This window comes from Protopterus annectens, chromosome 12.part0, assembly GCF_019279795.1.
Source record: "Protopterus annectens isolate FY-2018-M chromosome 12.part0, PAN1.0, whole genome shotgun sequence".
NCBI lineage: Eukaryota > Metazoa > Chordata > Ceratodontiformes > Protopteridae > Protopterus > Protopterus annectens.
Genome location: NC_056746.1, coordinates 1385482021 through 1385494553, shown reverse-complemented (window position 1 = coordinate 1385494553; position 12533 = coordinate 1385482021). Strand labels below are relative to the sequence as shown.

General features: G+C 45.1%; 1 protein-coding gene across 1 annotated transcript in view; it reads right to left on the bottom strand.

The window, feature by feature from the left end:
* CSNK2A1 (casein kinase 2 alpha 1) overlaps positions 1-12533 on the bottom strand; it is a 1738971-nt gene that overhangs the window by 945025 nt on the left and 781413 nt on the right. The window contains exon 6 of the mRNA XM_044090445.1: positions 1676-1726. Within this exon, the coding sequence (XP_043946380.1) occupies positions 1676-1726 (51 nt within the window). The remainder of the gene's footprint in view (positions 1-1675; positions 1727-12533) is intronic.

Sequence of the window (12533 nt, the reverse complement as noted above, 5' to 3'; positions counted from 1 at the left end):
TCCTCTTCTTCAGGCTGATCTATCCTCCTTTCTGGGTTGGAGGTCTGGGACTAAGGAGGGGAGGAGCAGTGGCAGAGGGTTCTGCAGAAGGCCCAAGGGCCATAAAGGCATTGAACAAACTGGCTGAAGACCTGCCAATCTGGCATGCTTTCAGAGGTTGGAGTGAGGTGTCATTTGTTTTGTTTTTTCTTTGAAGGACATGCCGACGTCTGGCTAGGAATAGGCCTAGGGTTAGGTGTAAGAATGGTGGAAGCGGCGTCCGATGGGCCCAGAGTGAATGCTGGTTCGATCCAGGCATGTAAGGCAGGCACCAGTAAATCTTCTGTGGATGTGTTGTCCGCTCGAGACTGTGCGGCTTCCTCAGAGGTACCTGCTTTATTTACACCAGCGGATGCCAGATCCTCAGTCAAGCTGACATCAGCTACAGACGGAGGCACAGCAGACTATGTAGGCCGCGAGGACCTAGCCCTCTTCCTAGGTGGTTCAGACGAGGCATCTTGTGCAGCCTCCATCCCTAATGTTATTTGTTTCAAGCGCTGATTCTCTAAATACAAGTGTAAGGCCTGCAAATGGTGGCATAAGGTCTTAGGGACAAACTATCGGCAAATGGCGCAATTCTCGTGGTTGTGCTCCCTGCCTAGACAAGAGAGACCCTGGTCATGTGAATCTTTGCGGGGAATCTGCCAACCACACTTGCCCTTACCAGATGACATTAACAGACTACAATTACCAACAAAGTAGGACCGAAAGAATCCTCAACGGGGTACTTAAACTTTTTTGATCAGACGTCCATGAAAAGCAGGAGCACCTAGCGTATAACTGACGGAGGGCTGGTGCGTGCAGTCGTCACTTTTATGGCCCACGTTCCTGCAGTCAGGTCAGATATCTGACACACCAAGAGAGACTGAAAATCTTTGGCAACCTGGCCGGACAAACTGGAGAGGAAGAGTAAACCCACAAGTAGAATACTGCAACATTGGAATAGAAAGCCATCAGATTTCTCAACTCTCCTTGCAGCAAAAATGAACCGAACAGGCTGCCCCTTTCCATACAGTACATGCTACAGACATCTATATTTTGGGAAGCCCAACCCTGTGCAAGAATATCCAAGGCCTATGAAAGTCACACTAGATGGTTGGATATCAGTGGAACAACTCCTCATATGCATGAATTAATATGGTAGCAGCTGTCGTTACCGCAATCAGCCAGCAGTAGCTTACAGACTACTTACAGTTTTGTTCACTCCTGAGGCTACAGCACACACAAGCATTCTTGTCCAGGTCATACTGAATACTACACATTGTCAAAAGGTACAGTATACACCCACAGTTGAATAATGCTGGTATAAGCACTAAACTTCAAACTGCACTTTAAATTTTCCCCTCACACTTCACCATCCCCACCCCCCAAAACACGCACACATGGTCATATGCTGCAATTACATACTTTTCTTTTCAATACAACAGAAGCTGGTTTCATCAATCCTCAATACAGGTAGGAAAAAAAACAGCCAAAAATACTTTTCTTCACGCTAACTGCATACTGCCGACACCACAGCATTAACCAAAGTATATTTAAAAAAAAAAAAAAGGAAGAAGAACAAAACACAGAACACCTCAGCTACTAGAATGCATGGGAATAATCTTAATACAAATAGTAAACTATAAAACAGTACCTTGAAATCTGTGTTGTTTACATGTTCAAATACCAAAGCAGGTGTTCGAGACTGAGGGATAAAGAAAAACACATTTAAGATATTAAACAGTGAAGACAATTACAAACACTGAATGAGAGAGACTATGTGGTCATATCTTCTGCATGTATTTTCATGTTGAGACATTTTTGGTCCTTTGTCTCCAAATATTAACAAGCACACAGTACTTCCATTACCAAAACATGTGCTAAACAAGTTCAGGTGACATATACAAAATGATGCAACATTCCACAGACACAAAGAAAGCAATTATAATAAATAAAGGTACACTTAAATGCAAAAATATTTAACTTCAAACTTTCGAAAGTCAAAACATAGTTCCCAATTTGTCAAGTAGAGATATGAATAAATGCTATTAAAGCTTTGCTGACTTCTGCCACAGAAGGCATGATGCCCACCATGAGTTATAACATTGACCCATCCCCCAACCAGCCAGCCAGATGTGCACATCTGTGCAAGGCCCAGTATGAATGACATCCTCTCACATCACCTTTTTTTCCTGCCCAAGAAGCTATGGCTAGAACTTGTTTTGCGGTTTATGGGGCTACTCTACTTCAAAGGAGGTACCAACATAACCCAGATTCCCAGGACTCTGTGCCACAGGGACAAAAAAAGGGCTCAGATAAAACTGACATCTCTTTCAAGCATCCAAACCTTAGTAAACATGTCTTAAGGCCCACAAGAATTGAGTGAAGAAAGGGAGTGGATTATACCAACCGCAGCTGTAGGATGCCCAAAACAGAAAAATGGAGGAGAATGTGAAAAGTACAGTTGTGTATACTTACCATAAATGCAGATGTTCAAGTGTATTCACTGTTGCACTCATCACACTTGGGTTATCTGCCTACAGGCAGCCCTCAGTCTGCCCGAATACCAGAGACTTAGTATTTCTGCGTCACTTGCTGTCGTTCCAGGACTGACATCTGGTAGTCAGGGTACAAATAGACAGCCGATGCCATTACATCAGGTTTTCTTGCCCTAAATATCAGGAGCCCCCAGACAGGAAGCTAAGTTATGGTGGAAAAAACACCACCAGCAAAAAGTAAATACCAATAGCCCTGTAAGGAGAGAGGAAGAGAGAGAGATAGACAAGGGAGCTGGAGGGTGGGAAACCAGGACTGCAACAGTGAATACACTCGAACATCTACATTTATGTTAAGTGTGCATAAATGTACTATGTTCTTAGTGTTTCACACTTGGGTGGATTCCCAAAGCTGAAAGGTGGAGGCAGTCAAAGAGTTAGGGCTGGCTAGAATGCCATGCAGGACTGCCGTTGCAAAGCCTGTCCTGGATTTGGGAAAGATAGGCAAATGGTAGTGCTTGGAGAAAGTGTGTACTGAACTCCAGGTAGCAGCCTCCAGGATGTCCGTGGTAGGGACTCCCCTGAAAAATGCAGTAGAGGCAGATGTTGCCCTAGTAGAGTGAGTTCTGAAACCCTGTGAGATTGGCTTCCGATGGTGCTTGTAGCAGAAATGGATGCAATGTGCTATCCATTTAGATATTGCTTGTTTAGAAATGTCCATGCCCTCTGCCCCTGTTGCAAAGCTGACTAATAGCTGGTCTGATTTTCTGAAGGCCTTAGTCCTATCCAGGTAAAATCTGAGCTGTCTGTGCACGTCCAAGGAGTACAAGATCCTTTTCCCTTTATTCTGAGGGTTAGGGAAAAAGGATGGCAAATGTATGGATTGATTGAGAGCAAAACTGAACCCCACTTTAGGCATAAAGGAAGTGTTTGCCCTGAGAGAGACCCTGGCATGGAAAATAATGAAGGGTTCCACAGCCACAAGTGGTTGCAGGTTCTAGCTGAAGTGACGGCTAGAAGTAATGCTGTTTTCCAAGAGAGGAATTAAGTCTGCTGATGCTGCAGGCTCAAAGGGTGGAAGTGTGAGCTTTTCCAGTACAAAGTTAAGGCCCTAAGCAGGGATAGGTGCTCTCCTTGGCGGCCTTAAGTTATCTGCCCCTCTCAGGAACTGTTTGATAACGGGTGTGCGAAGAAAGGTGGCTCAGTGTTGTAATGAGCCAAAATGGCTGAGGTATGAATCAATGGAAGAGAAGGACAGGCCTTTTTGGAGTAGATCTGCCAAGTAATCCAAAATTAAAGCAGGGAGGGCAGAGTCGTGTCCTCTCCTGTAGCTAGGCGGCATGAGCAGTATCGTTTCCACTTAACCACATAGAATTTCCTTTTACTGGGTCTTCTGGCTTCAAGAATGATGTCCAGCACCTGTTAGAGCTGCAGCGATAGTATTCAAGGGATAAGTCAGGCTGCAAGCTTTACGGTTTGCAGTTGCGGATGCAAAATCTGCCCCTACTGCTGAGAGAGCAGTGTAGGGCTCTGATGTAGGTGACATGGTGGCACCGAAGTCAGGCTGCGCAGGAGTGGGCACCAGTGCTGGCGTGGCCAGTCCGGGGCAATCAGAATTGTCCTCGGTCTGTCCTGTTTTACTTTGAGTAATACCCTTGAGAAAAGGGGCAGGGGATCCATAAACAGAGATTTACCCACTGAAAGGATAGGGCATTCACCTTCCAGGCCCTACTGTGAGGGTCCCGGTGCAGAATATGCTGAGCTGGTGGTTATAGAGGGAGGCAAAAAGGTCCGCCTCTGGGTTCCCCCATTTCTGAATCAGAAGACTGAAGGTGCTGTGCACTAACTGCCACTAGTATGGGTCTAGGAGATTTCTGCTCAAGTCTGCCAGAGAAATTTGATTGCCTGGCAGGAATTGTGCTTGCAAATGGACTTGCATGTCAAAGGTAGTGTTCCACAGAGCCATGGCTAGTCTGCAGAGTGGGTAGGAATATGTTCCCCCCTGCTTGTTGATGTACCACATAACTGTGGTGGTGTCCGTTTTTATTAGCAGTTTTCCTGGAAGGAATAGAGATCTGAAAGGAGTAGAGATCTGAAAGCTGGCAGGGCCGTTCTGCAGAGCTAGCATCTCATTTTGGTTGATGTGCAGATGAATTTGACTTGGGCTCCAGTGGCCCTGAATGCATCTGCTGTCCATGTGTTCTCCCCAAACATAGTCTGATGCATCTGTGGTTAGGGTCTGGGTGGCTTGGGGTTGAGTAAAAGGGCAGTCCCTTGTTGAGGTTGCATGCTTCTGCCCACCAAAGAAACTGTTGTCCTTATGGTACAATAGGAATGGCCGTTTCCAGATCCTGAGAATGTTGGCAACAAAGACTTTTTAAGTACCACTGAAGTTTTCCTCATATGCAGTCTTGAATATGGAATTAGCAGTATACATGAGGCCATGAACCCTAGGGCCTGCAGCATTTTTCTTGTGGATAGCTAGGTTCTGGAGGCCATTTGTTTGAAGTAGGCTGTCAGATAGACTTGTTTTTATGGAGTTGAGTAATGCCATCTGGGATGCTGTCCAAGCTTGCTCCCAGGAATACAATCCTTTGACTGGGTACCAGTTTTAATTTCTTCTCACTGATGGTGTACCCCAGGGAAGTGAGGAGCTTTTTCACAAATGTCCAGTGCCGCAATAGCAATTCCTGACTGTCCACCTGAAGAGGCAGTCCAAGTACGGGTAAATTTGGACATTTCTCTGCCTGCAGTATGCAATGGCTGGAGCCAGGCATTTTGTGAATAGTTTGGGTACAGTGGATAAGCCAAAGGGAAGTGCAGAGCATTGATAATGCATAGATCCTGCCCTGAAGTGTAGATAATTCCTGCATGACTCCCTTATAGGGATGTGCAGATAGGCTTCTTTTAAGTCTAGGGTGACTAACCAGGCATCCTTATTTAGCATAGGTGGAAGCTGTTGCAGGGTAACCATGCTGAATTTTGGTACCACCAGGAAGGTGTTGGGAATTGAAAGATCCAGGATTGGGCATCAAGAGCTCTTTTCTGGGTACCAGGAAGAGTCTGGAATAGAATCCTTGACCTACCTTTTCCACTGGAACCAGCTGAAAAGCTCTGATGGAGAGCAGGAATAGAACTTGGTTTTGAGCCTCTGCCCACTGGTTTGGAGGAAGGTCTAGGAACCCTCATGGGGTTGGCACTGAGTGGAAGTAATTTGTACCCCTGGGATACAATTTTGAGAACCCATCTCATCTGTCTTCTGTGATGGACATCCAGTTTTTTGCATGAAGGGCATGTTTTCCTTCTAGGGGCACAAACAATTGGGTAGAGGTGGGGAGGCGAGTGAAAAAGCCATTGTGAGTTTTTTCTGTAAGGAGGTGGCTTACCACTACCTGCTTTGGGGGTGGGGGCACTCCATTGCTTAGATCTCTGTATACCCTGAGACTGTAATCTGGGTGGTCTGTTTCCCCTGGGCCTGGTTTGAGGTGGCCGGGAGGGGGATGGAAAGGACCAGTGTTTAAAAGGGTAATGCCTACTTAATCTAGGGGGGTGCACTTGTAAAAATTCTTTAACAGTCTGCATAGACTTAGCTTTTTCTTCCATCTTTTTGAGAACCTCTTCTGTTTTGGTGCCAAACGCACTGTCCTTGTTCAAATGAGCGTCTAATAACTTTGACTTGACATGGTTTGGCAAGGTCTGATCCTTGAACCAAGCATGTCTTCTCAGTACAGAACCAGTGACTGCTGCCTGGCAAGATGCCTCTAGGGCGTCAAAGCCACACTGCAAAGTATGCTTACTGACTTGGCCTGCAGAGTGCATAAGCTCCTGCAAATCCTTATTTTCTGCAGTGTCTGTAAAGGTTGCCACTTTTTGTTTAATAAGTCCCATAATATGTTGCTGGTACTTCAGCATGTGAAACTGAAAATTTAATGCCCTAATAGCAAGAGTAGCAAAGGTATATACCTTCTTACCCAATCTGTCCAAAGCTCTGCAGTCCCTGTTTGAAGGGATGGGATTCTTGTCTGTAGTTGCCTTGACACCTTTAGGTCCCTGGGAAATTATCTCGGGGTCAGCAGTAGGATTCTTGAAAATAATTTTGAGAGTGTCAGATACTCTGTAGTACCAAGTCTTGTTTCCTAGGGGCAGGAGGTAAAGTATCAGGAGTAATACTGGAGTCCATAAAACCATCAGCAACCACCTCCAGGACAGAGGGTATTGCTAAAGGTCTGTGCTGTGGCAAATCTAGGAATTCCTTGAGTCTCTTTCTGGACTGACTATAGTTTTGGCATTCCCAGCAAAAATGCTCTCTTATGGTATGCAAGGTTTCATCAAAAGAAAAATCCTCTGGAGGGGAAGCAAAGGGAATGGATTCCTCTGCATCTGAATCCGCATAACCAGACAAGGGCAAATCTTCATAATCAGAGACTGCAGAGTCATGGGACTCCTGGTCTGTTGAAACTACAGCAGACTGGTTTCTTTCTCTTAGCAGGGGAAGGCTGACTTCCCCTAATCAACGGAATAAGGTGCTCTGCCATTCTGAGCACTTGTCGTTGAGGACTGGGAGGAGGTGCGTGCATTTTGGTCATTTGTTTTCTAGGCGTAGCGTGTACTCTAGGCCTAAGAAACGCGGTAGTTTTAGATAAAAAAGTCGGTTTAAGTCAAACATCAGTAGTGCAAAGAGCTGCCTCAGAAGCCAGTGCCTGCTCAGCGGCTCCAGACCAATCCAAGGTAGAGACATCCACAGGTTCCATAGTCTAAGAAGAGTCTCGCGGCATACTAGACTCCGAATGGGTCTTAGTAGAGGCCTGCGAATATATAGAAGCGGGCATCAGGGGCTACGAAATAGACTCACAGAGTACCGGCGAACTGGCGACTAGCTTAACGGAACTGTTGTCGGCAGCTTTGGACCTATGCGGTCTGTCTCGGTCTTTATCCTTACGTTTTTTCGGAATATCGGAATATTCGAAAATAATAGCTGAATACGAAGATAGAGAGGGAAGAATTTAGCTGCAAAGAGTCAGACGACTAATGTTCGGGCGTTGAACAAGGCCCAAAACCGACAGCGAGGTACGTCATGGTCTGGGCATAAACAGGAGACGCAGTAAGAATGAAAATCTGTGTGTGGTATTTGCTTTCCACAGGCAAGACAATAGTTAACTTTTTCTCTCTCTTAGAGCAAGAAAAAAGGATCCCCAATGGGGTACTTGGTTTTAGAAGACTTCAGGATTATTCAATTCGCAAACGAAAATTCAGGTAGCAGCCGACAGGCACTTGCGAATTGCTTCTGCTTCGGGATCCCCAGCAAGAAAGACTGATGTAATGGCGTCAGCTGTCTGTTTTTATACCCCGACGACCTGATGTCAGTCCAGGAGCGACTACAATTGAGGCAGAAAGTCTCTGGTATTCGGGCCGACTGAGGGCTACCTGCAGGCAGACAACCCAAGTGTGATGACTGCAACAGTGAAACACGAAGAACATCCATCAGTTTCTTGTTGAACATCGACTGTAAAGGTAAGCTCCCTGCACAACTGACAATGCAAGCTGTACAGATCCTTGTTGCAACAGACAACCCTCTGGATGTTTCCCCAGAGCTACAGAAACAGGCAGCAAGAGACTCTGCAAAAAGGCAGTGGTGAGGCCTGCCCTACCTCAGGACAATTTTTGAAATGCGTGTGCAGAGGACCAAGTGATTAGCTCCAGGAAGGCCAAGACAGTCAACCCTCAGATGCACTTCAATAGTATGGCATTGTAGTATGTGACCTGAAGTGCCCCTTGATAGAGTTTTAGCACAGACAGAACAGTATAATAGGCAATGCAACAGCTACTTATGCTTTTTTTTTTAAGCTGGCTTCCCCCCTCTTCATTAGTTGCAAATAATGAAGTTGAATTGTTAACTTTTTTGTATTATCCGAGTAATATCATGGTCGCCTTAGCACCCTCAAGGACGACAGGATTCTTTCATCTTTGATACGTGGAATTCGAAAGAAGATTGACAACTGCAAAGACTGGCTTAAAGATACCTCAGCGGCCACTTTAAGCACAAAGGCAAGCATGTTAGTTTGTAGCTCAAAAAGCCATCCAGGCTGATGCAATGGCAAACAGAAAGGCCATCTTCCAATCAGAAACTCGAGGGATGCTGAAACAAAGGGAACTCTTATTTTACATTTGTTTACCGGGAAAGTCTGACTGGGCATGGATCCCATTTTCAGCAGAGGCCCCGAGAGAAAGCTCCACAAAGATAACAGTAAATACAATACACATTAAAAAAGTACAGGACACAGTCAAAAGCTAATGGATCAGCTTTTCAAAAATAATATACAAATCCCAATGGTGTGGTAGCATCTTTTCTAGGAGGTCTTAGATGCAGGACCTCTTCAGGAACTGCTTAAAGAAAACAGCAAAACCAAAGTAGTGACAACAAATGCAGGCTGATTTGGCTGAAAGCTGTGCTTTCAATGAGGCAGACAGCCCTGACCTGTACATTTCTGATAGACCCTGGAGAATCAAGGACACTGATGCTTGGTTCGGGGGGGTCCTGAGTCCTCTTTTGACTCAAAGGGAGCGCTACTTTTCATTTAGCCAGGCAAAGCTTCCTTGTAGGAAGCTTTCTAGTCTCCCTCACAATGTTCATCACATCCTCTGAGAACAGACTCCAGCCTACAGAGAAGCAAGGTTAGATCACATGTGCTACCAATGTCTTGGTGTCTGCGAGTTTGGGTACATCAAAGACCCCCCCCCTCCCCCCGAGCACAGTCAAGAAGATCACAACTATAGGAGAATGAACAGTTTCTCCCTTGCCATTTCCACTAGCAGAGAAACACTCCCTGAACCAAAACAGTGCTCAAAGAATCATCACTCTTTCACTTTCTGGACTACCCAAGGGAACCAGTCAATCAAAGGGCAAGCATTTAGGAAGAGACCTGCCAGACTGAAGTTGTCCACTGTCAAGCTTCCCTGAGAGCAGGTATGCAGCACATACAACTGAAAATTAATTCTGCACATCCATCTGGTGGATCACTCCCAAACATGCACTTTTAATTAGCATATACTCATGGGTATAAAATCCATTTAGCTGATCTGAGATTTCAGGATTTATGAAAACTTAACATGCCTGACCACAGGGCTAGTTCATGTACTTCCACTGCCAGCCTGCAGAGGCAGGAGCAAGTTCCACTCTGTTTATGTAACATCACTGTGGTGTTCTACACAAGGTGTAGAACTCTGGCTACAAATGGGCTTGAGAGTCAGGAAAATCTGGATCACTACCAATCATCTGTTATACTGATATCCCCTCTTATCATAGGTTACTAAGCTGTTGCCCGGAGATAACTTCAAGCCTACCCGTTTCATCCCAATGTAATAACTGATACTCTAGTAGTCAATATCCAGGACTGTATTTATTAATGAGTGCCCATGTCCAGAAGGGTTGTGGGTACTATCCCCAGTAAAAATTTACTGTGCCCATCCACTCGTCCAGGTTCCTTTTGAACAGTGTCATAGAGGTGCTCTGCTTCACATGAACTGGCAGCCTATTCCAAAGACACAGCAGTCACTGGGAGACAAATCTGTCCCTCCAGCATGTCCTAGTCAAGTCGCAGGCCATATTTAGGTCCCTGGAACGGGTAGCTCTAAGTCCAGTTTGATTTACGGATGTGCAGCAAATTCGTTAGGCCTGGGTCAGAGATTGGTCTAAGCCAGGCACAAGTCTCCCCTGAGAAGTCTATACGATACAGAGTGTAGTGATAGGGACTTTAATTGGTCTGTGTAAGACATGTGCTGGAGTCCCTTGATGATCTTAGAAACCTCTGAGATCTCCCCAATTGCTGCATGTGCTTTGTATGGTTCCTGCCAAAAGGGGCATTATACTCAATTATGGGCCTGATTAGTGATGAGTACAGAGGTTTTATAATTTCGTTTGTTCTACAGGTGATGCCTTTGCTAAATCAAGTGTGCTATGTGGAAAGCCTTCCTTAACACAATAGACACATGGTGGTCTAAGTTGAGATAGCTGACCCTGACCTGAGATAGCAGTCTACTTGTGATCCCAGATCACTTACCATTTCATAGGTACATAGACTATTGTTGTTAATTTGACAGTGTGAAGGGACATCGTTTTTACCAAAGGGAATGATGATGCATTTTTATGCATTCAGTTTGAGATCGTGACTAAGACAGTCTTTCTTTGTAACACCCTCCTGAAGTATAATGACATCACCTGGGGAATCAGTAAAGTACAGTTGTGTACACTTACCATAAATGTAGATGTTAGAGTGTATTCACTGTTGCAGTCATTACATTTGGGTAATCTGCTGGCAGGTTGCCCTCAGTAGGCCTGAATAACAAAGTTGTGGGTCCTGCATCGGTTGCTGTCTCCCTCTTCCATGACGTCAGGTCATCAGGGGTATAAACATGCTGCCGACGCCATTTTAATCAGTTTTTCTTGCCCCAGATGTCAGGTGCCCCCCAAATGGGGAGCAAAATTATATATATATATATATATATATATATATATATATATATATATATATATATAAACTGTAAATATATACATGCACCTCAGAAACATAAAATTTACCTTCAACTAAAAGCAAATACACCACAAAGGCTTCTGAGTGCAGTGAAGGAAAGAAAAGGTATAGAAAGAGGGGCTGGCGGGTGGGTAACCTGGACTGCAACAGTGAACACACTCCAACATCTACATTTGTGGTAAGTGTACACAACTGTACTATGTTCTTCGTGTTTCACTGTTGGCCATTACATTTGAGTAGAATCCCTAAGCTATGGATGGGAGGATGGAGTTAAACAGCATTAGGAGCAGCTATAAGGCCATGCAGGACTGCAGTGGCAAAGCCTGCCCTGGATTTAGAGAAGAGAGGTAAATGAGAATGCTTTGTGAACGTATGAACAGAGCTCCAAGTAGCAGCTTCTAGAATGTCTTTGGTTTGGACCGCTCAGAGAAAAGCTGCTGAAGTAGAGGCAGCCCTGGTGGAATGGGATCTGATCGCCTTGGGCACAGATTTACCATGGTGCAAATAGCAAAAACGAATGCGGTGGCTTATCCATTTAGAAATAGTCTGCTTTGATATAGCCTTCCCCTCTGATCCTGCAGCAAATGCCACCAGTAGTTGCTCAGACTTTTAGAGATTTTGTCCTGTTTAAGTAGAATCTTAGTTGTCTGTGTACATCCAATGAATACAGAATCCACTCCCCCTTGTTCTGCGGATTTGGGAAAAATGTTGGCAGGTGAATTGTTTGGTTAAGAGCCACACTGGATACCACCGTAGGCAAAAAGGACTGGTCCTCAGGGCCACCCTGTCCGGGTAAAATATAATGAAAGGCTCCACTGCCATGAGAGGCTGTAGTTCTGAAACCCTTCTTGCTGAATCTTCCAAGATAGAAAATTTATATCCGCAGTAGCTGCTGGTGCAAAAGGAGGCAGGGTGAGTTTTTCCAACACAAAATTGAGGTCCCATGTAGGAGTTGGTGTCCTCCGGGGAGGCCTTAATTTTTGGGCCCCTCTGAGACGCCGTTTAAGCAGTGGATGAGAAAAGAGGGGAGGCTCTGTGTTGTAATGAGCCGAGATGGCACAGGTATGGATTTTTACTGAAGAAAAAGATAGGCCATTGTCAAGCATCTCAGTCAAGTACCGAGAAATCTGAGGAATATTGGGCTTTGCTGTCTAGTCCTTATGCTTGGTTCTAAGCACAGAATCTCTTCCATTTGTCAGCATAAGATTTTCTAGTACTACGCCTTCTGGCTTCCAAACTGACATCCATCACAGGTTTACTGACAGATGTGGTTTGAATAATTAGTTGATTAGCCATGCTGCAAGATTCAGAGTTTGGAGCTGAGTGTGCAGAATTTGATAGTTCTGATAAGACAGTAGATGAGGTGTATGAGGCAAGTGCCACGGAGGAAGGTGTGACATATTCCTTAGAAGCGGGTACCAGTGCTGGCGAGGAAAGTCCGGAGCAATTAGGATCATTTTTGGTTTTTCCTGTCAGACTTTTAGTAAAA